Below are 24,330 nucleotides of genomic sequence, written 5' to 3'. Positions count from 1 at the left end.
TACAGATTGGAAATGGCCCTTTGGGAGGGCGTGTTACTATGATAACTTTCACGCTTTTGTAGAGGTAGAAACATGAGAAACATTAAACAAGCGATGATGGTTTCAACGTTGGCAGGTGTTCTTCTTTTTGATAAAATTTTGCGAACATGGACTTACAAAAGAACTAGTGTGTGTAATTACATTGTGAAGTAGGAGAATAGGCTAATTGGGAAAATAAGCATTTAACAACGTGGTTCGGTACCATGGAAACCTGGTGGAACGTCTCACTCTGAAGTACGAGAATAGGATATTGCATTTGCATGCTCATTATAAAGAAAATTCGAATGCATAGCTCGGGGAAATAGTGTACCGTATGCAAAAGGAATATAAAAGAAACCAAAGAAATGATAAAAATATGTGTTCTACTTGTACGTCAATCTAGTATCTAGTTTCTAGTTGTGGTCTTGTAAAGCATAGCATATTCATAGTAAACCTAATCAATTGTCCAAAACTTCGAAAACAAAATAAAATAAATGAGAGATAGGGGACAGATGAAATCATGTGCAATTTGGGAGGTGGAGATTGGTCGGGTCCGTGATATGATTTTGATTGATCTTCTTTGTTGCATTCAAGAGACGAAGAAGCCTCTCTCTTCATCTCTTCTCTTACAATGGTCCTGCCTCATTCAAGTCAGACAACCGACTACTCAATTACTCATCATCATCCATATATATACACAATTAGAAACAAACAAACAAATACTGAATTTTCCTAACCCAATTGTGTGATATGGCTATGTAATGAACTATATAAAAAAGTTCCAAATAGATGTTTTTTTCTTAAATATTGGTAATTTTATTTTTATCATCAAATGTCAGACTAATTAATAAAAATGTCTGGTAGCTGCATGTGCTTACTAAACTAATTCTTAATCTAAAATACAATAATTTATATTATTCATCAACAAATGTGATCTAAAAATTTTAAACCTCTGCAAATACAACAAGTTAACAAAAGCACCAACCTTAACCATATTCTATTTGTATCTTTTAATGCGGAATTTATAATTAGTTTTTTTTTTTTTTGGGTAAGACGAATTTATAATGTTTGTTAGGTGGTGGTACTAGTGCTGGGCACGGAACGGGTACCCTTAAATTTTCTCAGACCTTTTACTCGTCCCGATCCTAACGGGTAACATAAAAAAATTTACTCATACTCTACCTTTAAATAACGGGTACCCGGAAAAATGGGTTCCCGATAAAAAATAGTTGACCCTTTAAATACCCGACCCTTTATTATTACCCGGAAAAACGAGTATCCGATAAAAAATGTCAATAATCGCAATAATAATTTTATATTTTGAAATTCAAAAAATAAAAAATTCATAAATTTATGCAATATATAGTTCCAAAAATTATAAAATTATAAATTTTGAAAATAAAAATAATATATTAATTCATTTAGGCTAAGTTGAACTTAGGTTTTAACTTTAACTCTATAAATTAATAATAAATAATAATAATAATACCAAATATTAACGGATATTTACGGGTCGGGTAGCAAAACGGATAAAGGGCCAAATAACGGGACGGATATTGAAAACTAAACTAATACCCTATACTCGTCCCTTACTTACGGGTAATATAATTATAATATCCTTTACCTTTTTTTTTGGGATGGGTACGAGCCGAGTAACGGATCGAGTAGGGGTAACGGGTATTAGTGTCCAGGCCTAAGTGGTACTGTGGTAGTGAGTGTTGTACGATTCATCTATATGTCAATATCTAATTTAAACTTCGTGATGTGATTTATATCTTAAATCACATGTAATTTAATTTTTATTGTATACTGTATTATATATTCGTCAAAAGTGAGCTCCCTTTTTTTTGCTTTATAGTATTAAAAAAAAAGAAGCCAAAAAAATTAAAAATTTGTCTTTTCTTAGTATTTTTTAGTTCCCTGAGCTTCGCAAAAATGGCGTCTGTTCCTGAACCTGAAGAAGAGAGATTGAGAGTGAGAAGCTTCGTTGAGGAAGAAGAAGAAGAAGAGCATGAATTGAAGAAGCTAGCCAAGTCATTTCTAGGTTTAAGCTTCTCAGTAATGCTAGCTCATCTCCCAAACGACGCAATCTCACTAGTCCCTAAACTAACATCCGAAGTCAAAGAGCTGAAACGGCGGCTCGCGACGGCGGAGGAACAAGTCCGTCAGATGAAATCACGGCGCGTGGAGGACTCGAAAGCCAACGCGCGTGTCGTCGACATCTTCGCTAGTCACAGGAACGCGTGGCAAGAAGAGGAGAAACGGTTGTTGAATCGGATTCACGAAATGGAAGAAGAGAGGGAAGAGTTTATGAATAGGGTTAACGAATTGGAGAGGGAGGTGAGTGAGAGAGATGAGATGATTGGGTTTATGTCTAGAAGAGGGGTTGAGGAAGATGACGATGAAGGACAAGGAGATGAGTCTATTGAACGTTACGGTGTGGATCACCTCACTGTATCAACATCATCACCTAATGGTTATGGGATTAGTCCAAGTTCCAATTTTAACCCTTTCCAGGTTTATTTTTATTTTTTTTGAAGCTTCTTGATTTTGAAATTCATGGTTTGAGAGTGAAGGATGTGTTTTTGATTTTAGGGTTTTTGGTTTCTGTGTTTTTTTTTGTAGGATGTGCAGTATGAATCTTTGGAATCTGTGTACCGTATGAAGCATTTTGTGCCAAGGTAGGTGACTAGAGATCTTTTTGGAATTGAGATTGTGTGATGTGATGATCAGTAATGTTTAGCCTTTGTCTTTGATTATACAGAAGGGAATCACCGTGGAAGATTGATAGTGAAGCGACGGGTGTATCTGCGAAATTGAGGTTACTTGAAGAGGAATTAGTAAATCTTGAGAAAGTTTGTCGTAGTGACATTTCGAAAGTTCCGTCTTTGTTGAGAAAACAGGCTAAGAGGTATCAGACTCTTTCAGGGAAGATTGATGATCTATGCAGAAGAATGGTTACCTCTTTAAAACACTATGTGTAGTTTGCTTATGACACATACATGCTTGAGTTTTAGTTACTCAAGAGCTAAAAGGGTTTTACTGTTTACTGTTTACAGCAGAGTAGTGATCCGTGCGACGCGACATTAGGACCGGAGTTCAGGACGCAAAGACAAACGGAGTTTCTGCTAGAGTGTTTCAGACTTCAGCAGCGGGCATCGGAGACAGGGCAGAAGCTAGTTTCATTGCAGACGGAAATCACAAGGAGTAATCATGGTGATCATCTAAACCAAGCCAAGATGAACACAGGAAGGACGCTTGATTTGATCAAGAACAATTTAAAACAAGTTCAGAGAAACTTGGAGATTTGGCTGGCTAGGATCATTGGTGATCTCGAAGGCATACTTGCTAGAGATGGGGCTTCGCGCGTTAGGGAATTCTACGTTGCTCGATACCCTTTTGTTCAGTAGGATTCACAATTCTCTTATCTTTTAAGGCTAACTCGCCATTTTTTTTTTTTCTTTTGGCTTAGTGTTATGTTTTTGTCGCTCTGTAACTGTGGTTAACCTGTAAAAGATCAGCGTAGAAGCCTAGATTTGATCTGATTAATAAGCAAATTGTAGGGTCAAGTGAGTCATGTTTGTAAGTCGCAATGAATTTAATAATGAAGATTAGAATCTCTCAAGTCATAAAAATAATGTTCACATGTTTTGTTGGAATATGTATAGTTAAATCCACATTGTGAAAACAGAATGATCTGGTTTTCACATGAGGTCGAATTAGATCTGACAGAGTATCTTCTGACTTGAGAGACATGAATCTCTAAAAAGCTTATAGCATTTCAATGACTGGTTAACAGAGACAATGTCTTAATCTATACCGAATAATAAAATGGGATCTAATATATCATCCCATTGGCTCTGGTTTTGCTCTGCCTTTATGAGCTAGAAGGAGAAGATATGGGTTCATGATCATAACCTAGACGGATTCTAGACGGCAGAGGTCTAGCTATCAGTCCTTCAGTGACCCAACCCACTGATTCGCTGTCTTCTTTGGCGTGTTCAAACTCTCGTCGCACATAATCCAAAGAAATGTGAAGGCGACCGCCCGGTTTGCAGTCTGAGTAAGTGCTTGCAGGTTCTATCCCAGCGTTCTTCTCTAGCCAGTAAAGATAGTTCACTTGAAACAACGATCTGAGCATGTCTTGTGGCGACGAGCTTTCCTTGAGCATCACCTGACAATTAGAAGAGGAAATGGTTAGAGATTTGGCCAGATAAGAATGATGAAATGATCTTATTATTGCTTACACAGAATCTGCCTCTATGTTCTGTAAGGATGTAGCCTTCATTGCGATACAGATCAAACAGTGCTATTGCTTCTTCCTTGTTGTGGATAACATCGCTGAGCTTTGATCCTAGTTGAAGCCGGTCCTCTATGTCTGAGGCTGCTGCTTTTGCTTCTGATGATAGGACAAAATCTTGCAGCTAGAAAATAAAGCAGATAATGAGAATCAGGCTATCCAGCACTCTCTTTCCCATCCGAGAAAATTTGGATTTTTAACTTGGTAAGTTTTAGTAAGGAGAATGACATTTTCACCTTTTCTGAAGATTTTATGTTTAGAAACCGAACAGCTGGGAAGAGCGGTTCTTCATCATTGACTTCCTTAATCAGAGGAGCTTGGCCGCTGATGAGATACTCACTAAAAACCAAACCTGTATAGTAAACAGAGAAATGTTACTTTCGGTTTCTTTTCAGAAGCATTTGATGAATATCAAACGAATTGGGCAGTTGCAAAAGAGGCATTTACTTGCACGATACGGGTTTAGAGTCCGTAGCTGAATGCATTGGTAAGATTTGAGATTGGTATACATATGGATTGCTGTCACAACTCCGAACGAAGCAAGGGCAAGACTTGTAGAAGTTCCTATGCAATTGGCAACCACTATTCCGAGCAAGATACCCATTGACTTACTCACCATTCCTTGAGCTTCCCCCTTGGCAATTACCTACAACAGAGAAGCTGTTGATGAATACACTACAGGTAGTTGAAAAGAGCAAATAGCTTAGCAGTTTCAGTAACATGTAGATAAGTGATAAAGACTTGAATACTCTCATTAAAAAGGCCATATCAAACCTCAGCAAAGTTCCTTTGAGAAGCAAAGCCAGCATTGAAACAACTTCTAGTAGCAGCCTGCAGAAAAGTAAATGATATAGTACTTTACTACCACAGTAGCCATAGGCACAGGTACTTAACTATACACAATGCAGTACTTGAGCTATGCAATTAAAGCATTCAGAGACGAACAGAAAACCTGGATCAATGCAGCAGCAGATCGACCAGCACCAGCACCAGCACCAATCATGACAAAGAACTGAGGGAAGAGTGGCGTCAGCATCTCCATACCATAAGCAGCATTTTCAAGAAGATCAGCAAATAGCCTCCATCCTTTGGGATGAACATCGAAGTGTCGTCCATATTTCGATAACATGATCTTACTAAGATACCCAATTCCATCTTTAAGCACCCAATTGATAGCTGCAGCTGTAGGAATAGCTCCTTTACCTAACCCAACTGCATAAAGCAAAGACTACCAAAAACAAACCCCAATAAAAAAAAATGATCACCAAAGTGCTCGTGGTGCCTAAGAGAGAGATTGATAAGCTCAGTCCTCATACCTGAGTGGCAAGAACACCGCTGATTTGACTAGCAATACCTTGAACACCTCTCCAGAGAGAGTAATCAAGGTAATCAGAAGTGACACTATTGGGAAAACCTTCAGGAAGAAGGAACTGAGTGAGAAGGTTTCTACATTGAGCTAGAAGATTCTCAGGTGTTAGAGAAGATGATAATTCAAAAGCTGATTCTTCAGAGACGAACTCGTCTTTGACTAAATCAGGAACAAGTCTCTTCCTTTTACTTCCTCTCACTTCCCAAACCGTCTCTTTCTCAGTGCTATCGTCACTATCTGATTTCTCAGCTTTAGCTATGGCGGAAGCAGCTGATAACCAAGACAATACCAATACAAGAAAGCAGAGAAACCTCAAATTGAAACAAGAAGAATCATCAGAGTTATCGCCACCGCCGTTAAACCACCAACCGCCGTCTCCGTCACCACCACCATCGCCGCCATTTCCATTATCATTGTTCCCGTTACTTCCACCGATGTCTCCACTAAACATCGAAGCAAAGCAACAACTCCTCCCGAGCGATTGTTTACTAAAGTTATCATTCACAGTAGCGACTAACCGAACGCATCGAGAAAACGAAGGAACCGGTTGTCGCCGGAGTACTTGCCGTGGGAGATATAGATTCTGCCGGGAAGAACCTTCACGCCACCGCCGTGAAGCGACGACTGAAGCGTCGCCAGAAATTAGATAAGAACAACTCATCTCCTCCTTCTTCTTCCTTCTCAAAGTCTTCAACTTTAATTTAAAAATCCAATTTTTATAACCAAAAAAAATAGTTTTTTTCGTTTTTTTTTTTAAATATATAAATTAGGGTTCTTGGTTTAGGGGTTTGAAAAGATCGTCAAATGGCTAAAGAGATAGATAATTTATGGAGAGAAGTGAGAGAATTAAGCTTAGGAACTAAAATCGAACGTCTTGATTCGCCACCGTCTCCGGTGAAGTTTCTAAGAGACTACGTGTCTCAGAGCAAGCCTTGTGTAATCTCCAACGCTATTGCTCATTGGCCGGCTTTAAAACTCTGGTCGGATCCGGCTTACCTCTCCAGAGCTTTGTCGAATGATCTTGTTTCATTACATCTCACTCCTAACGGCTGCGCTGACGCCGTCACTCCTGTCGGAGATAGAGATGATCTCTGTTTCGCTTCGGCTCATGTGGAGAAAGTTTTGTTTCCGGAGGCTCTTCAGGCTGTTCAATCGTCGTGTAAGGGGAAAAAGGTTGGGTATTTACAACAGCAGAACGATTGTTTCAGAACGGAGTATTCGACTGTTGGTTTAGACTGTGACGGAGATATCTCGTGGGCTACGGAGGCGTTTGGTTGTTCGCCGGAAGCTGTGAACCTTTGGATTGGCACTGAACACTCTGTGACTTCTTTCCACAAAGATCATTACGAGAATCTATACGCAGTTGTTTCAGGGGAGAAACATTTCCTTCTCCTTCCTCCGACTGATGTACATCGCCTTTATATCGAACAGTATCCAGCAGCCAATTACTCTTACAATCGAGTCTGTGAGATTCTCAGACTTATGTTTTAATGAGTTTGGTTTCTGTTGAATGTTGTTGATTGAGATAAAGTTTGAATCTTTGTAGGATACTGAAGCGTTCAAGCTTGAGGTTGGGGAGCCGATGAGGCATGTGCCTTGGTGTAGTGTGGATCCATACCCTTCATCGGAGAATGAAGCAAGTGAGAGATTAAAGTATCCGTTGTTCTTCAATGGCCCGAAGCCGTTTCATTGTACTGTCAAGGCTGGCGAGATTCTTTACCTGTAAGATTCTTTTCCTCAACCTAGGTCAGTCTTACTTTTAGCTTTATAAGAAACATAGAGTAGAAATGGGTGATAGGCTTACACAATTGGACTTTTCTGTCATGAATTCGACTCATAACTGATCTGAATTATTGCAGGCCAAGCATGTGGTTTCACCATGTTAGTCAAACCCCAGGAGATGGTGGCTATACCATTGCAGTGAACTATTGTAAGAGTTTTAGTTTTGTTTCCATCCTCTGTTTGTCTTCAGTATGTTTTGGCTTTCCTTGCCTCGATTAAGCTGCGTATGCATCTGATTGCAGGGTATGACATGCAGTTCGACATCAAGTATGCTTATTTCAACTTCTTGCAATCTTTATCATACAAGTCATCTTCACTCAATCCAATTCTGTCTTGGAGAGAAGACGAAGATTGGGAATCCAGTGATGCAGAGGTATGAAGAGATGAAACAACATTTTGTTGCTGAGTTCATAGTAAAAAGCTCAGCGAAGATCTTAACTATACATTATGTAATCTTAGAACTACTGAGAGTTTTTGTCTGTAGGCTGTTTTTCTCCACTATTTCTTGAGTTATGCCTCCCAAAAATGAAAAAGAACCATAAAATGATTGAAAAGCACTTAAAAATTCTTTGAATTTTGTTGATGGCTTTGTATTTTTTTTTTTTATCTCAGATTGTTCCCTAAATTATTGGTCAATTTTCTGAAGCCATCATCTATGTATAAGCTCTTGTGGTTGTGTTTGGTTTGATAAGGCCTTAAATTGAAATCTGCAGAGGAATTCAGATTAAAACTCCGGAACTGGCTACATGGTCAACTCCTTTCCAGGGGGTCCCAAACAGAACTTTGAAACCGCAAAGCTTCAAGCAGATCCCATTCCCCAAAACCCCACCTGGAACCGAAGATCTATACTCTTCGCTGGAACAGGAATCAACGTCATGTGATCACTGTTTGGGCTTATGAGAAGATGAGCTACAGTACACATTATGAAGTCTGGTATAAGACTGACCTCGCTGTTTCCCTCAACTGTCTTTTTGATATCATATGGGGGCCTGAAAGTCACCCGCCACATTTCGAATAAATGCCTAGCAGAGATTTTTATTATTGACTTTTATTATCATCAGCCATATTGCAATGGAAAATTACCAAAACGCCATTTCTCTCTTTGTTGCTATAAAGCAAGTTCACTGCCTATGCCACAATTTGGGGTTTGTTGGAAAAGATTTTGTATCTTTCGTACACTTATGTTGGTAATGGGGCTACTTTTTGGCAGCGAGTGCTAGTGAATGCCATAAAGCTCGGGTTTGAATCAAATGGTTTGATACAAAGTGGACAGGTTGATATGTACATGAAGTATAGTTCGGTGATATGCAGAGGTGTTCACAGCTATGGAGGGTCAGAGAACTTTTAACTGCTGGAGATTATGGTTTCGAGTTATCTGCACATCATTGAGGACATTAAAGCTTTTCTATCACATGTAAGCGGGTGCATCAAAGCCAAGGACACGTTCTTGAATTAGATGAGCCTGATATTGAGACTGTTAAATATTGATGTGTATATGCATATATATACTGTTGAAAAAATTGATAGTCACTCTCTTGTCGACAACAGGTCAAGTAAACATTGGAGTACCCAAGTAACTTCAATCAGCGGATTTTGGTGAAGAGATGGGAGGCTTTGTGAATAGATGTCCTACTGGTTTGTTCTTATGGTCCCTGTAGATCAAGGGTTCAGCTTCCTTTGAGGTGATGGGGATGATTCCCGTTGCTGCTGCTGCTTTCTTTTCTTTGTAAGATGCCCAGGTGACACCGTAAAGACCTGCGATGATTGCACATCCGCCTAAAATGCTATAAGAAAGAAGGAGAAAAAACCAGAGTTAGTTATAGGCAACTTCAGACACATCCCATTGATTGCTGAAAATAACGAAAAGAGAAAAAAGAGAAATTTTTAAACCTCCCCAAGTAGATTGGGCTTCCAAGGAAGATTCTGGACAAGAAAGCTGAGGCTGCAGGTTGAAGAGGATTATAGAGAGCAACCAAAGAAGGACCCAAGATCTTATTTGACCACGTCAAGAGACCATAGTTGAGTGCAGACGCGATTACTCCCTGCACAAAGGAAGTTGCAGAGTTACTGATTTGGAGAAATCTAATGACTGAAAGACTATACAACAAACATACGGTGTGAGGAACTTACTGCGTAGACAACTGCAAAGAACTCTGATCTTGTCAGACTCCAGTTCGTCGACTCATTAGTCATGAAAAAAGCAGATGTCACCATAAACATGGTGCCAAAGAAATACGAGTATGCTGTGACTGAAAGATTCGCCGGATACTTCTTCAAAACCGGAGCCTGATCATAAGTTTACAATGCAAGGTCAGTCCAAAGACAAGAAGATAACTGAAACTGAAGTGTTTAGATCATTTGGAAGCCAAATGACATGCCTGAATAGCAAGAAATGCAGCCATGCAAGTGCAATTCCCGATCAAACACAAAACTCCCAAATTCCATCTCCCAAGTCCATTGAAAAATCCAGACATGAAGTGTCCAGATGTTGTTTCAGGGTGTCTAGTTTCACCATGACTCAAGACGTCAGCTTCTGTTTCCCCAAACAAAGCTGGTCCACGGAACAAAACCATCAGAACCGCCCCAGCAACACAAATCACTGTACCTCCTACCTTAGCTTGACCTTCTAGTTTGAATAAATTCAGCCTCTCTGTTCTGCAGCAACGCACAAAATTTGGAAACGAGAAGACATTGATTGATTCTCTAGTTTTGCAAGAATCAGAGAAGTAAAGACAGAGACTGGATAGAGTCTTTACCCCATAATGAGAGCCAAGATGAAAGTAAAAACAGGGATCGACGGCTGAATGGCTGCAGCATAAGTTGGATTGGTGTAATTGAGACCAATTAGGAACAAAAGCTGATTACCAAATATCCTAAATCACACAAAAACACAACATGTTTGATGATGTTTGCAGTCATGGGAAGATTAAAAGAGATTTAGAATCTGACTTACCCAGTTAAGCCGAGGAAGAAGAAAGCTATAAGAAACTGTCGATTCAAAGGAGGTCTAGTCCTTTTGTCACGAAAATAAGCAAGAGGAGCAAGAATTGAGAGAGCAATGAGATCACGAAAGACGCAGAAGACGAGTTGATTCACGCCGACGTTGAGAGCCACTTTGGTAATGACGTGATACCCTCCGTTAAACAATTGCACAACGATCATCGCCACATGTGCCTTCCACGCCTCTCTCTCCACGGCATTCTCCATCGGCCGGTTTCTTTTCTTCCGACGATTCCTGTTCCCGGAGAAAGAGATGAAAGCCAGGGTGAGGAGTGGGTAAAGGGAACTAAAATCTTGAAATTGATTGCTTGATTAGCACTTCTGTCAAAACGTGTTTTTGGATCGAACAAGACAAGGGAACAACAAATGATGACATCATGCTTCGGACACAAGTATGCATTGCCCGATTGATCCTATTTACCCGCCATTACATGATCACAAATGTTTCTTATTTTTTCAATTGCAAAAATACATATAGAACCTAAAATAAAATATAGCATGCTAAAAATTCTTGATCGGTTCACCATTCAGATATCTAAACTGACTCGGAACCAAACCGAAACTACTCGGTCCTAAGTTCATCTACCCAAAAGACCAAGATTCGACCAGTTCCTATCCGAACTCTAATCGAAATACCCGAATTCCCATGCCTATCTAATTATACTGATTTTAACGATCATTTACAAATCACTCTTTCTATTAAAAAACTTTTTTGAATCCTCAATTATAGTTGATTGGTGTAGTTTTCTTACTACATAGACTATTTTCAGTAAAGAGATTCTCAAAAGCAAAAGAAATAGTGATTGAACAACAAATCAAAAACCGTAATAAAACATCAAATTTTCTCTTTGGAATTTTTTTTTTATGTCAATATAAGATTTTATTTCCTTGATTATATTTATTAAAATGATGATGATGATATTCTTTTCATTCTAGTTTTGGCCAACACATAAATATTTTACTAGATTAAAATTTTTAGAAATTGATAAATATGCTACTTTGATTTTAATATATACTAGTGAGTGACCCGTACATACGTGTTGGATTTTTTGTTTTTTTTTTTCAGTTTTATATTTTGCAAGTTTTGTTGAAATTAAAATATTATCATTGAATGTGACTATGGTCGGTCTAAAATATTAGTGGGCCACAAAAATCGAATATAATCATTTATAGATGATGGGTTTTACGTTGTCCAGGCCCATTGACATTCTTTTTTCTTCCCCAAAATAATTTACGTTGCAGAAAAAGAAAAGACAAAAACAAATGAAAAACGTAAAAAAAAAAAAAAAAAAAAAAAAAAAAGGTTGTCTCCGCAAAAGTTGAGTCGACAAAATAGATCAGATTCAGTCGATAATCGCTCAGACAATCCCTATTTTCCAATCTGAAAACCCCGATTAAGATCCATCATCAATCCACAAATTCCCAAATTCCAGTTAGGGATTTGATCCCCTTTGTTCCTTGATCTGATCCCTTGGTTCTCTTGAGCCATGGACATGTTCCTCTTACAGCATGTGCAAAGCTCACTGGTAAGTTCTTTAATAGTATGATTTTTGAGTTCCGGCCAAGTCATCGAATTTTCATATTCGATTCTCATTTCAGATTTTTCTTCTCATTTGTCTTCCAAGGTACATGATGCTTCTTCCTCTGCATGTGACCGTTTGAATAATAACCCAGCTTGTCGATTGCTTCTTCAGGGGGAAGTTTCGTTTGTTGGCATGCTTGTAGCTTCTTAACCTCTTTCTCCATCATATATACATACTCTTGTCCTTTAGGGATTGATCTTCTCTCTAGCCTTCTTTTCAACAACAACATGAGCTGGTTTTTGGTAGTTCTCATCCAATTTAATGGATTTCACACATGTAATTTCTTGCCTTTCTCTGTTTTCTTCTCATGCCTGATTTGATTTTGAGTAGACTTTGAACTTTATCACTTTGAATTTTTTTTGTGAGGTATGTGTTTACTGGAGTTTCCAACTTGACACTCTTTCTTATTCATCTCTACCATTTTTCCTTGGTCTTCTCTCCCTTGGACTGGTTCTTTTTACAAACAACCCCAGCATAGCTTAATGGTAAGTTTGCTTTCTCCCTCAACATAAATTCTTCAACGGTTTCCAAATTCTCTTTGAAATCATCACTTTCTCTTGTTTGATTTCTCTTTGATTGATTTCAATTGGGTATTGAGACATGTAGAAGAGGTGCGTAACTTCGGATATCCCTATTACTCGTATTTTCCATGAAATGAACTTCCTCTCTGTTCGTCTTTCTAATTTTTCCTTCAGCGAGTTTCTTCTCCATTCATTCCTCTCTATTTTATCTTTCAACCCAGTTACCTGTACAAATCCTCTTCCTTGCCGGAATTTGGGAATATTCTGGCTATATACTGGTAAGTTAATAACATTTCATATCTATCTCATGAATCGAGCTTTAAATATTATCTTCTATTTGAGTTATAATATAGATATAGTAATCCATAAAATTAGTCTTATGACCACTCTTAAAAAATTTCAAACGACGAATATACTTAATCATATATAAAAACAAATCTCACCAACAACAAACTCTTTCCTAGTGGTTTCTGTTAGAATCTTTGGAAAATCTTATCGAAGGGCTTCATGTCGTCGAGCTATGTAAACTAAGCATTGGCAGCCATTTTTGATATATGGTGAGTAATAGTTTTCTGCTTTTTGTTTGTTAGGTTAGTTTTGACTTTTGATACATGTGTTTATATTTATAGTAGTAATTTCGCCGGATATCTGAACAATTAATTAGAGATCTTTTCATTTATTATTTTCCTATCATTCGAATATGTTTTTTTTTTTTTTGGAAATGAGGAAGATGTGCGATGATATGATGGAGGTAATTTCGGGTAGTTTATTTTGAAGATATGATTTTGTATGTATATGAAACTAAATTTTAGAAAGTAATTTTGCGAATTAAATTATGACGATATTAGTGAAGATAGTTTGATTTATTTTAAAAAGGTAAATTTTAATATCGGTGTTAAAATATGTGGTTTTAGACTTTTAGATATGGTTATTGTTAAGATTTGTTATGTTATATGGAACATTTTACGGGATTATAGGCTTTTAAGTATTGTAAATAGATCAAATGATTAATATTACATTAAGATTTCAAATATCGTAATTCGTTGGCATTTTGTTGTTTAGATATCTTAGTAGGTTCGAAAATATATTATATTTAATGTAGTTTGCGATTTCTTGGCTCGTTAACATCGGTTCCCTTTTTTTGATGCGTTTAATTAGACTTATCTTTTATTAAATCATTCGTATATGTTTTTTTTATAAAATATGGCAGGGAAGGTGCTCTGTTTGGCTATATGTCTAAGTGTTGGCGGATTGATATGAAGCAGATGGTATGTCTTATATATTGATCAACTGCTGTTTGGACCAAGAATAATAAGGTTAGTTATCAACAAAGCCATATTTTAATACAATGACTTTTCTCATATTGAACTTAAATTGTTTAAGTAATAACTCTTGAACTTTATGAAGACTAACGAAAAAAAGTTTATTGATTGATAACTTTCTAACATAATTAAGAAAATACAAACAATTAAAGAATGGAAAAATGAGATAAGATTTTAGATATACTTTTTAAAGAAGCATTCGAATAGACTTCTAAACATGCTTACTTGTATGTCTTGTAGACAAATCTTTGTAAGTCCTTAAATCTTCACCCCATGTTGAAGCATTCGGAAAAGGAATAGGAGTTTCAAATGTGATGCTTGTTCTTTGCCTTCTTTGAAGGTTGTGTTGCCCTCTTTGAGTGCGTTTTTTTCTTTGATATCCATGTAAAATCTGTTTTCGTTTTGTTATAAAGGTTAGTAATAAATTGTTGTAACTTTTATGCTAAATGAAATGTAGATTAAGACATATTCAGCAATGAAATAGTTAGATACATTGAAATAGTCCAATAAACAGGAAATACATTAGAAAAATTCAGTTGATGTTTGATTTTATATTATCATGGTTTTAAGAATAACTTTACCTCAACATCTCAACGACTCCTTTGATTTGCTTCGTAAGGAACTGGAGATAAAAACCCTGCTTCTGTTTGCTTTCAATAGTTATTAGAAAGCTTTACACATAATAATACTTAACCCGCGAGACACGCTATGATTGTACCTGTAATAAGATTTGTGAGTATTTGAATATGATGTTTTAAAAAGAATAATCACTCTATAGACTCATCTCACCGATGCTTGTTGGTTATGATTTTCAGGTATGCACTTCAACTCACCATGTTGGGCATCACACTCTGAAGAATGCATCATTGCTAGATGTATTTAAGATAATGAATGAATGCATCATTAAGAGCTTGCAAGTCATATGATGTATTTAAGATAGACGCTCTAGGTTCTAATATGGCGCTCTAGGATTTAGATTGTTGGATTTGTCTCAATTGTCGGCCGACATTGATGTGTTGGGCTTGGGCATCTTTAAGGGTTTTGGATTAGCATATACGTTATCTCGAAAGAGAATACTTTTAAGAAAACTTGTTAACTTCATTCAATCACCATGATATCGTACCATATAAGGATAACACCAAAACCAGACCTTGTGTTTATCACAACCACAAACGAACTTATCCCAAGTATATATATTGAGAATATACGACATAACCTTCTGGAACTTACTAAACCGACTCAGCCGTCTGCAAAAGAGTCTTCGTATTTTTTTGTCTTTCTCATGGTCATGGTCTCTTAAAGAGTGTTACTCTGGTTTATTCAATCTTTGAAGAAGTTTCGTTGTATTACGTACTGTTACAACTTGGTATGAATTTGTTTGACAATTTCTCATCGCTAACCTTTTCCTTTTGTTTGTTTGACAATTTCTCATCGCTAACCTTTTCCTTTTGTTTGTTTCAAACGTTGCATCATCATCAAGAGATTCTATGACGTACTCTTCTTGTCTTTATATTTTTTTTATTAAAAAAGATAAAAACTTTCGTTTTTAAATAAACTAGGTATGGAGCCCCCGCGACATCGCGGAGGAACTCATTTTAGTAAAATATTCATTACAAAATTTCTTTAATTAAATTTATTTATTAAACTATTGAGATTTCTAAACTATTTAATAAAAATTTCAAAAACATACAAATTTTTAAAACATTCTTTATATCTTTATTAAAAAATATTCTTTAAAAATAATCTTACCTACATATGATTAAATATATAATTAACATGCTATACACATCAAATTAAACAAATTTTTACGATTAACTGCCATGAGATTACATTGCAGTTGTGTTATTTTGTTCGTTTTTATTCGTCATAACCTTTCGTTCGCATCTTTTCAATGTATCCTTTTATCTGTGTCTTTTCGTCATAATTTTTCGTAAAATATTTTTTAATTTCGGAAAAATGAAGAAATACAATATACAGTCGTGTCTTATCTTCTCAAACTTACAGTCATATTTTTGTATATTTTATGAACCGTTACAACTTGTTCTCTTGTTTTCAAATATGATATGTAAATGATTATATTTTTTATTTTATTTTTGTTTTGTTTTAAATGATAAAATTATGAATACATTGTATAAGACAATATAAATTTCTTAAATAATCATATAATAAATTAAAATATTAAAAATATTAATTGAGAACCATTCTTAAAATGACATAATGATTTGTTTAAATTAATTTCAATTAATTATTTAAATCTTTTTAGCATAACTCAAAACATATTTCTATTTCCAAAAGCAATTTTTACTTCATACAAAATGAATAAAAATATTACTATTCACTCATTCAGTAAGAAAATTACCAATCCTCTCAAATTTGAATATAACTAAACAGAAAATTATAACATATTTTATTTATTTGATTCAAAACTCAGTTATATATTCATATAAAAAGAATACATCTATTTTATAAAGGCAGTATTGTAAATGAATATATAATACAAACAACTATCGTTTCATAGATGAAACATATTTTTATGTAAAACAACCTAAAGTCATTAAACATTTTGGTAATTATAATAGATTATATATATATATATATATGGTTATCCAATTTTGAATGTACTTACTACTTTTTTCCGCGTAAGATGCTGGTTAGTTATCTCGAGTCACACATAAATAAATAATATAATAAATATTAGAGGGGAACAATAATAGTTATAACCTATAACAATAATATTTAGGTGTATGATGTAACATCACAATGTGCGCATCTAAGGAAGATGGTCGATCAAGGACGGTCGGGTTCATTGCTTCTACACGCTCCTCTTTCTTTTTGGTAGTCAAAACTTTTTCAATTTGAGTGTATTATGACTAGAACTAAATATACAAACTCCCTTACCCTGTATGAAGTTGTAGATAAGTCGTTGTCGTCAAGATAGTTTATTGGACAATCATCTCAACCGTCAATCTTTCTGTTGATCACCAGTTTTCCATTTCCCAATAAACTGAATATTCCCAACAGTAGAAAATATAATAGAACAAACTGTGATATTTTATTTTCATTTTTACCTTGATATTTCAAAATCAGATATTTTTAAAAAAATAGAAATATAGAAATCCATTTTGTTTTCTATAATACAATTAGTTTTCTAGTCAAAAAGCATGGAGTAGACAAATATATACTTGTGACAAAAAAACAAACAAACATATACGAGCCAATATGCTCTCATTTTCTGAAAAACCAACTTGAACCACATTTTTTAACAGCTAAAAATAAAAATTTCGGTTTGGATTCATACCAATAGAATGATAACCCTCGATGAATAGATAGTTGTATACCTACTGAATATAATTAAATATTACAACGATTAACAAAATATATCAAACTGGAATAAATTTCTCACAGTGATGAGACAACATTTCCAACAAATTCTCTTTTAACTAATACAAATATAAAGAAAATTTGAATACAATGATGATAAATTATTTATATATAGATTTCTAAAGATGTGAACAGACACAACTCTATATTCAAAAGACGCAACATTTTAGAGAGAAATTTACTGTCAAAAATATAAAATAAATAAAATTTGAATACAATGATGAGAAGTCACTTATATATAAATTTATATAGATGTGAACATTTGAATAGATACAACTGTTTGTAAGAGACACAACTCTACATTTAACAGACGCAACTTTTCAAAGAGATGCAACCGTTAAATTTTTCTGTCAAAAAATATATTTTTACGAAAAAGGTACGACGAATATATAAATTTTTAAAGATGTGAACAGACACACCTGTTTGTAAAAGACACAACTCTATATTCAACAGACGCAATTTTTTAGAGAGACGCAACTGTAAAAATTTACTATCAAAAATATAAAATAAAGAAAATTTGAATACAATGATGAGAAGTCACTTATATATATAAATTTATAAAGATGCGAACATTTGAATAGACACAACTGTTTGTAAGAGACATAACTCTACATTTAACAGACACAACTTTTTAAAGAGATGCAACCGTTGAATTTTTCTGTCAAAAAAATATATTTTTTACGAAAAAGTATGACAAAAAATCGCAAATGTTGGTATTTTTTCAGATTGTTATTATTATATAGATTGAAAAGTACATGGCGTATATTTATAAAAAATTTCAAAGAAAAAAAAAAAAAAAAGAAAGTCACAAACCATCCCCTACTTCACGTTAATACACTAGTCAAGAAAATAAATTTATTTATTGCATGCATGGGAGCTTCATGATCTCAGAAATACAAACTGAAGAAACTCAAGCACATGTCTTCTTGCGCCTCTTTCTTCTGCCTCTTTCCTTTTCTCATTCGTCTTACATTTGCCTATTCCTTATCTCCTACTTCAGCACCAGCTCAAATTCCTAAATACTTAAACCATTTTTGTCCAAACACTAGTATAACTTATTCGAGAAACATGACTTACTTCACCAATCTCAAAACCCTTTTGTCCTCTCTCTCTTCCCGGAATGCTTTATACACTACGGGATTCCAAACTGCCACGGTGGGACAAGCCTCCGACCAGGTCACGGGATTATTCCTTTGTCGCGGAGACGTTTCGCAAGAAGTTTGCCGTAACTGCGTAGCCTTTTCTGTCAACGAGACATTACAAAGGTGCCCGTATAAAAGAGAAGCCGTGCTCTACTACGATGAGTGTATGCTCAGATACTCTCACCAGAATATTCTCTCGACCGTTACATACAATGGAAATTTTAGCATGACGTTGAACGGCGCTAATATTTCATCAACTAATCAAAATGATCAAGTACATCAGTTCAGGGATTCGGTGTGGATCACGTTGAAAGAAGCTGCCATTGACGCAGCGAACAGTTCTAGGAAGTTTTGTACGAAACGAAAGGCCATCGCATCCAAGACTTTGTACTTGCTCGTTCAGTGCACTCCTGATCTTACAACACAAGACTGTTTACATTGCCTACAAAAGTCCATCAATGGAATGTTTCTTTACAGAACTGGAGGAAGATTTCTTTACCCTAGTTGTAATTCAAGGTACGAGCTTTACTCGTTCTACAATGAAGCCGCCAATACAACACCACCAGCATCGATTTCATGTCGTGGTAACAATTAATTTATTCTCTTTTGTGTACATATTTAATTTAAGTGCAAACTTGTTTCTGACACGTTCAAGAGTTGCTAAAACAATGGTGTTCCTTTTTCTATTTCTGTGAATATTGCAGGAAAAAGTAGAAACACCTATGTCATAGTCATCGTTGTTGTTGTTCCAATCATTGCTCTTTTTATTCTGTCCGTAGCTGTTTTTAATTTCCGGGCTAAGAAAACAAGGACGACTTATGAGAGGGAACCATCGACTCAAGGTAACACCAATGATAAATAAACTATCTCCTTTTTCTTTCCATTTTCACGTTGAATGTTCTATGTGTTACTCTATCCTAATTGAGTTGTCAGAATGGTTTTTTACAGAAAGGGCTACTATAACCATTGCGGGCTCACTTCAGTTTGATTTTAAGGAAATTGAGGCAGCAACAAATAAGTTTTGTGAGACTAACAAACTTGGCCAAGGTGGATTCGGTGAAGTTTACAAGGTATTACCATTGTCCGATCTAGTCCTAATTAAGGCCACAAGCGAATAAAACAATGAGTTGCTTTCAAAATATATACATATATTCAACGCTTAACAGATTTTTAAAAAAAATGTGTGAAGAAAAAACAAGTTTCCAAACATAATATTTGTCACAATATAATACTTTGATTATTGAGATGCATGGGATTATGTACATCTTTTTCATGATCTTATACATCCAATTTGCAAACTTAGACTTTCGGAAAACTAATTATTATTGTAGGGTATATTTCCTAGTCGAGTACATGTTGCAGTCAAGAGGTTATCCAAGACATCAGGACAAGGTGAAAGAGAGTTCGCAAACGAAGTTGTTGTTGTGGCAAAGCTTCAACATAGAAATTTGGTAAGACTACTAGGGTTTTGTTTGGAAAGAGATGAAAGGATACTTGTCTATGAGTTTGTGCCCAACAAAAGCCTTGACTACTTCATTTTTGGTCAGTGAAGTTAAAGATATATTTTTTTCAAAATTGCATGCCACTTCTTTTGTAACATTGTAAATATGCGTGCGCAGACCCTACAATGCAAAACCAGCTGGACTGGACTAGACGATACAAAATCATTGGAGGAATTGCTAGAGGGATTCTTTATCTTCATCAAGATTCACGACTGACAATCATACATCGTGACCTCAAAGCAAGTAATATCCTCCTAGACGCTAATATGAACCCAAAGATTGCCGACTTTGGAATGGCGAGAATTTTTGGAATGGACCAAACGGAAGCCAATACGAGGAGAGTTGTTGGAACATAGTAAGTTTTTTCATATATTAGCTTAAGACATGTAACATGGTTGCTTCTATTTTAAAGCTTTGAGTTTTGTCATAGTGGCTATATGTCTCCCGAGTATGCAATGTATGGCCAGTTCTCCATGAAATCAGATGTGTATAGCTTTGGGGTCTTAGTTCTTGAAATTATAAGTGGGAAAAAGAACAGCAATCTCTATCAAATGGATACTGGTCCTGGCAATTTGGTTACATATGTGAGTACATATATAGCCTTAAAATAACCAATTATTATTTATTATTTCTATATTTTGCTTTTGTCAAGAGCGACCAAAGTTTTAATTAATTAAGTACTAAAATTTTCACTAGACTTGGAGACTATGGAGCAATGGGTCATCATTGGAACTCGTGGATCCATCGTTTCATGATAAGTATCGAATCAGCGAAGTTTCAAGATGCATCCATATCGCTTTACTATGTGTTCAAGAAGAAGCTGAAGATCGTCCAACCATGTCAGCTGTTGTCCAGATGCTCACTACTAGCTCAAATGCTCTCCCTGTTCCTCAACGACCAGGTTTTTTCTTCCGGAGTAGACTTGAACAAGCACGACTAGTGGATCTATCTATCAATACGTCCGCTCTCTGCTCCGTCGATGATGGTACCATGACTCCAGTAACTCCTCGTTGAAGACAAAATTATTTATAGATTTAAAAGTCGTGATATCATTTAGTTTATAAAAGATGTCTACATTTTGTCTGCCTTGATAAACACGATAAATATTTCCTGGGATATTTTCAAGAGTATGCATGTGATCTCAAAGAAAAATGGAAGTAATAAAACAGAGAAAACAAAGGTTGCATTGTATCACCGTTAGAAACACCAAAGAGGTTCGTCTTCTCCTAAGAGAGAACCTTAGCCTTCTCCTTCTCCTTCATAAGAGCAATATAATCTTCTACCAAGAATAGCAAGAGCAAATTTAAGCACGTCGGGTGGTGCGGCTTTCTGGGAGCATATAGCCACTTAGCCAGTAGCATCGGTGCATTGTCTTCGTTTTATTTTTACCGGCACAACAGTCAACAGATCTAACTTCAAAGGCCATTCCTAGCTCGCACGTACATCCATTTAGTTTTAGCGCCTTCTCGACACATCCTTCTCCTAAAATCAAAACGCGAGCATGTCTGTAAAATTCAACAGTGACGGAAGTCTTTAGTTAGAATTTCAATAACTTGCATAGTTGAGGGAAATAAAAAATTCACAAGTTGGAGGAAGAAAGAAGCCACAAAACCTAGGGAGAACGTAACCACAACTTCCTTGACCTCTTCACATGAAGAGAGATGCTTACACAGCGCAATCTTGATATCAGTCTCAGGAGGCGCGAAGTGTCATATCCCGTAACCTTTACACTAACATTAATTTTTTTATATACAGAAGAACATCCTAAAATTATACAATCAAAGTAAATTTCAAGGAAAGAAGGAGTTGATAAAGTGTATCAGATGGAAACGAGAGTATCGAGTTCCGCATCATACGGTCGCGATGTTAGCGTTGATAAGTAGATATTTTACTAAACCTGTACATAGATAACTATATTCTCCCACAGCATCGATCATTCGATCATCATAGTCACTAATAGTGACTACTCACTGTTGACGAACTTAAGCTTGAAATTTACCTATTGCTTCATCCTCAATCTCTAAACTTTCTAAATAATTGTAAATCTTGATTGCATCTTTTCCATCATATATGAACGTATAATATTGAGGCCATTGATAAATCGTCTTGATCGACAATCAATAATGATAAGCGAGAGGATCGGAGTAAGGATGGAGACTTGGAGAGAGGGGTGAGAGATCACGAGAGCCGCATGCAGAAGACAAGTTAGTTTACGCCGACAACGTTGATCAGAGCCACTTTGGTAAGGATGTGATATCTTGCGTTGAACAATTTCACATCGGTCGGTTTCTTATTTTTCCGACGAATCCTATTCCAGAAGAGAGAGGGAGATAAGAGTGGAGTGGGTAAGACATTTAAATGTTGAGATTGATTGCTTTATATATTGTCTCTTAGAGTCTAGCTAGCTCTTCTGTCAAAATGTGTTAATGGATCGAACGATCGAGACAGGGGAACAACAAATGTTGACATCATGCTTTGGACACAAGCATGCTGCATGCATTACGATAGATCCTAATTACCGGCCGTTCTTAAATTTGCATTATTATTACTAGAAATACACATACAGAACCTAAAAATAAGATCTAAACATGGCTAAAATCCTAAAAGACTATATAATGATAAATTCGAGGAAAGAATACGTATATAATTGTGTTTTCATTTTATATTATTAGTTCGTAAAATAGTTCTATACAAAAATGAAAAAAATGAAGTAATTTATAATTACTAAAAATGATCCAAAACATTGGGTTAAATACAAAAGTAAACCCTTTCCAAAATTTCTTGCAAAACTGTTGACTGAGAAATTAGGATCATCTTTGTGACTAATAAAAATAAGGTGACTTTTTTGTTCACCATATACAAGACCATCTTGGTGTATTCTTGCTTGCTTCTTATTTGGTCTTTTCCGCTCTCTCTCTGTCACAAAAAAAAAAAAAAATGGTATAAACTTAACATTGATACCAACAAAAGAAAAAGATGAGTCTTTATATAATAGTCACGATCCATGATTTTTAACAACCTTTTGTGACAAAGTTACAATTTATTTTCAGAGTTTGACAACTTGTGCATTTTGGATGATTATGCCCTTTCAACTGTTGCAAATTGATTGATTTTGGGGATTTTCTTGGATTTTTTACTCCAACTGGTAAACTTAATACCAAATATTTTTTTTAAAACCTGTGATAATTAAGCTTTTCTTATGTTAACATTATAGTATAGTTTTTACAATTAAAAAAGCAAATATTTACCAAAAAATGAAAAGCAAATTAAATGTGAAACTGGCATTGGAAATGAAATTGTGTAATGGTGGAGGCAAGGAATCAAAACCTCTGAAACAATGCATGTGAATCACTAGAGTATATTTACCAAATAAAATGAGTTGAAGTAAGACACAAGTTAATGCAGTACTTTTGATAGAGTGTCTCGCAAGCGAAATGTATGCAGTATGCATATACACATGTAAAGTCTATACATAATATACTGTACAAGACTAAAGTCATTTATTACCTCGAAAAACTCATATTTCAAACAAATTTGTTTTAACGTAACCACAACTTTGTGAGATTATAAACTTCCAATTACAGAGATAAGTTACTCTATATAATGATAGTACATAATAAATCATAAACCGTCTTGAACATTTTTAAAGGGTCTTGTTCCAAAACAAGATTTGATGATATTATTCGTAGCTCCAACAATTTTTGTTCCCTTTATGAAATGGTGAAATTTTTAGATAAATTGTGTTACCTTCAAAGTCATTGGTCAATAGATACGATAAATATGTATAAGAATAGTGATGTTGAATATTACAAAATTAATACATCACCTATTCCAACAAATATAAACCAAACTATCGATACCATAAAAGTAAACCCCACATGTGTTTGGTACCAAAAGATGCTGCGTAGATATGAGTGCAACGCTGAGCTTGACACACCAATTTTAAGAGAAAACACACACACTTACTCAGATACTATAATATGTGTGTTTGTGTGTGTTGATAGTGAGGGAGATGAGCAAAAAAAAGCAAAAGGGGTTTTTTAAAAAGAAGACCACATGTTGAGAGGGATCATATCACATGCTCTCTTAACCCCACACTTTTTCTTTGCCTTCTCCCTTTTTCATCAAGCTTCTTTATTCACTCCTTAATATACACATAACATCTCATGTAGAAACCACATGTTGCCAAACATATATGTATACATATATTTGCCAAACATAAAATAGTTTTCTTCACTAATAATCTAGTAAGTATATTACTATTTTCTTACTAATTTCAAGAACATTAATTGTGGTCTAACATTGACATATTGGTTTTACATAGGATTAATTAATTTAACCATCACATGTGAAATAACTTGGGACATGTCTATGGTATCAAATTCATTGGATGAACACATTTGACTTTTG

General features: G+C 35.4%; 5 protein-coding genes and 2 long non-coding RNA genes across 20 annotated transcripts; 4 read left to right on the top strand and 3 right to left on the bottom strand.

Moving 5' to 3' along the window:
- Positions 1 to 1,724: 1,724 nt before the first annotated feature.
- LOC104711047 (Ribonuclease P protein subunit P38-like protein) lies at positions 1,725 to 3,653 on the top strand. 4 transcript variants are annotated; one of them, XM_087465125.1, is made up of 4 exons: positions 1,725 to 2,535; positions 2,644 to 2,699; positions 2,783 to 2,929; positions 3,081 to 3,653. In XM_087465125.1, exons 1-4 carry the CDS (start codon positions 1,954 to 1,956, stop codon positions 3,106 to 3,108), a joined length of 813 nt encoding a protein of 270 aa, XP_087321251.1. In that variant the 5' UTR covers positions 1,725 to 1,953; the 3' UTR covers positions 3,109 to 3,653. The 4 variants fall into 4 exon arrangements, with proteins under 4 accessions (XP_087321251.1, XP_087321250.1, XP_019086006.1 ...); XM_087465124.1 differs by having other exon boundaries at positions 3,078 to 3,653; XM_019230461.2 differs by having other exon boundaries at positions 2,783 to 2,975.
- Positions 3,654 to 3,777: 124 nt separating this feature from the next.
- LOC104711049 (protein root UVB sensitive 1, chloroplastic) lies at positions 3,778 to 7,146 on the bottom strand. Its single transcript, XM_010427718.3, has 7 exons — positions 5,635 to 7,146; positions 5,271 to 5,546; positions 5,093 to 5,149; positions 4,766 to 4,964; positions 4,555 to 4,670; positions 4,266 to 4,442; positions 3,778 to 4,192 (listed from the first exon to the last, which is right to left on the bottom strand). Exons 1-7 carry the CDS (start codon positions 6,346 to 6,348, stop codon positions 3,896 to 3,898), a joined length of 1,836 nt encoding a protein of 611 aa, XP_010426020.1. The 5' UTR covers positions 6,349 to 7,146; the 3' UTR covers positions 3,778 to 3,895.
- Positions 6,484 to 8,570, top strand: LOC104711045 (2-oxoglutarate (2OG) and Fe(II)-dependent oxygenase superfamily protein). 5 transcript variants are annotated; one of them, XM_010427713.3, is made up of 5 exons: positions 6,484 to 7,148; positions 7,234 to 7,409; positions 7,547 to 7,617; positions 7,712 to 7,842; positions 8,183 to 8,570. In XM_010427713.3, the coding sequence occupies exons 1-5, from the start codon at positions 6,492 to 6,494 to the stop codon at positions 8,195 to 8,197; spliced, it is 1,050 nt and encodes a 349-aa protein (XP_010426015.1). In that variant the 5' UTR covers positions 6,484 to 6,491; the 3' UTR covers positions 8,198 to 8,570. The 5 variants fall into 5 exon arrangements, 3 of the variants coding, with proteins under 3 accessions (XP_010426015.1, XP_010426016.1, XP_087321253.1); XR_755193.3 differs by having other exon boundaries at positions 6,492 to 7,148; positions 7,234 to 7,433; XR_015566111.1 differs by having other exon boundaries at positions 6,492 to 7,152; positions 7,234 to 7,433.
- Positions 8,571 to 8,937: 367 nt separating this feature from the next.
- Positions 8,938 to 10,987, bottom strand: UMAMIT3 (nodulin MtN21 /EamA-like transporter family protein). Its single transcript, XM_010427715.3, has 6 exons — positions 10,423 to 10,987; positions 10,226 to 10,342; positions 9,848 to 10,124; positions 9,600 to 9,755; positions 9,360 to 9,511; positions 8,938 to 9,253 (listed from the first exon to the last, which is right to left on the bottom strand). The coding sequence occupies exons 1-6, from the start codon at positions 10,674 to 10,676 to the stop codon at positions 9,049 to 9,051; spliced, it is 1,161 nt and encodes a 386-aa protein (XP_010426017.1). The 5' UTR covers positions 10,677 to 10,987; the 3' UTR covers positions 8,938 to 9,048.
- Positions 10,988 to 11,710: 723 nt separating this feature from the next.
- On the top strand, positions 11,711 to 15,001 carry LOC104711044 (uncharacterized). 7 transcript variants are annotated; one of them, XR_015567003.1, is made up of 8 exons: positions 11,711 to 11,995; positions 12,095 to 12,328; positions 12,419 to 12,537; positions 12,795 to 12,851; positions 13,038 to 13,130; positions 13,784 to 13,889; positions 14,136 to 14,235; positions 14,711 to 15,001. It is a non-coding gene; the product is annotated as an uncharacterized LOC104711044 (long non-coding RNA). The 7 variants fall into 7 exon arrangements; XR_015567005.1 differs by having other exon boundaries at positions 12,419 to 12,541; XR_015567002.1 differs by lacking the exon at positions 14,136 to 14,235.
- A 3,152-nt stretch (positions 15,002 to 18,153) lies between these two features.
- On the top strand, positions 18,154 to 21,045 carry LOC104711043 (cysteine-rich receptor-like protein kinase 4). Its single transcript, XM_010427711.2, has 7 exons — positions 18,154 to 19,002; positions 19,123 to 19,260; positions 19,367 to 19,488; positions 19,750 to 19,960; positions 20,038 to 20,275; positions 20,351 to 20,504; positions 20,617 to 21,045. Exons 1-7 carry the CDS (start codon positions 18,195 to 18,197, stop codon positions 20,932 to 20,934), a joined length of 1,989 nt encoding a protein of 662 aa, XP_010426013.1. The 5' UTR covers positions 18,154 to 18,194; the 3' UTR covers positions 20,935 to 21,045.
- Positions 20,946 to 22,272, bottom strand: LOC147938356 (uncharacterized). The gene is made up of 2 exons (XR_015565706.1): positions 21,533 to 22,272; positions 20,946 to 21,425 (listed from the first exon to the last, which is right to left on the bottom strand). It is a non-coding gene; the product is annotated as an uncharacterized LOC147938356 (long non-coding RNA).
- Positions 22,273 to 24,330: the final 2,058 nt, after the last annotated feature.

This window comes from Camelina sativa, chromosome 9 (assembly GCF_030686135.1).
Source record: "Camelina sativa cultivar CO46 ecotype springtype chromosome 9, ASM3068613v1".
Taxonomy (NCBI): domain Eukaryota; kingdom Viridiplantae; phylum Streptophyta; class Magnoliopsida; order Brassicales; family Brassicaceae; genus Camelina; species Camelina sativa.
Note: the sequence above shows the minus strand (reverse complement) of the source record. Positions and strands in the feature narration are given on the sequence as shown.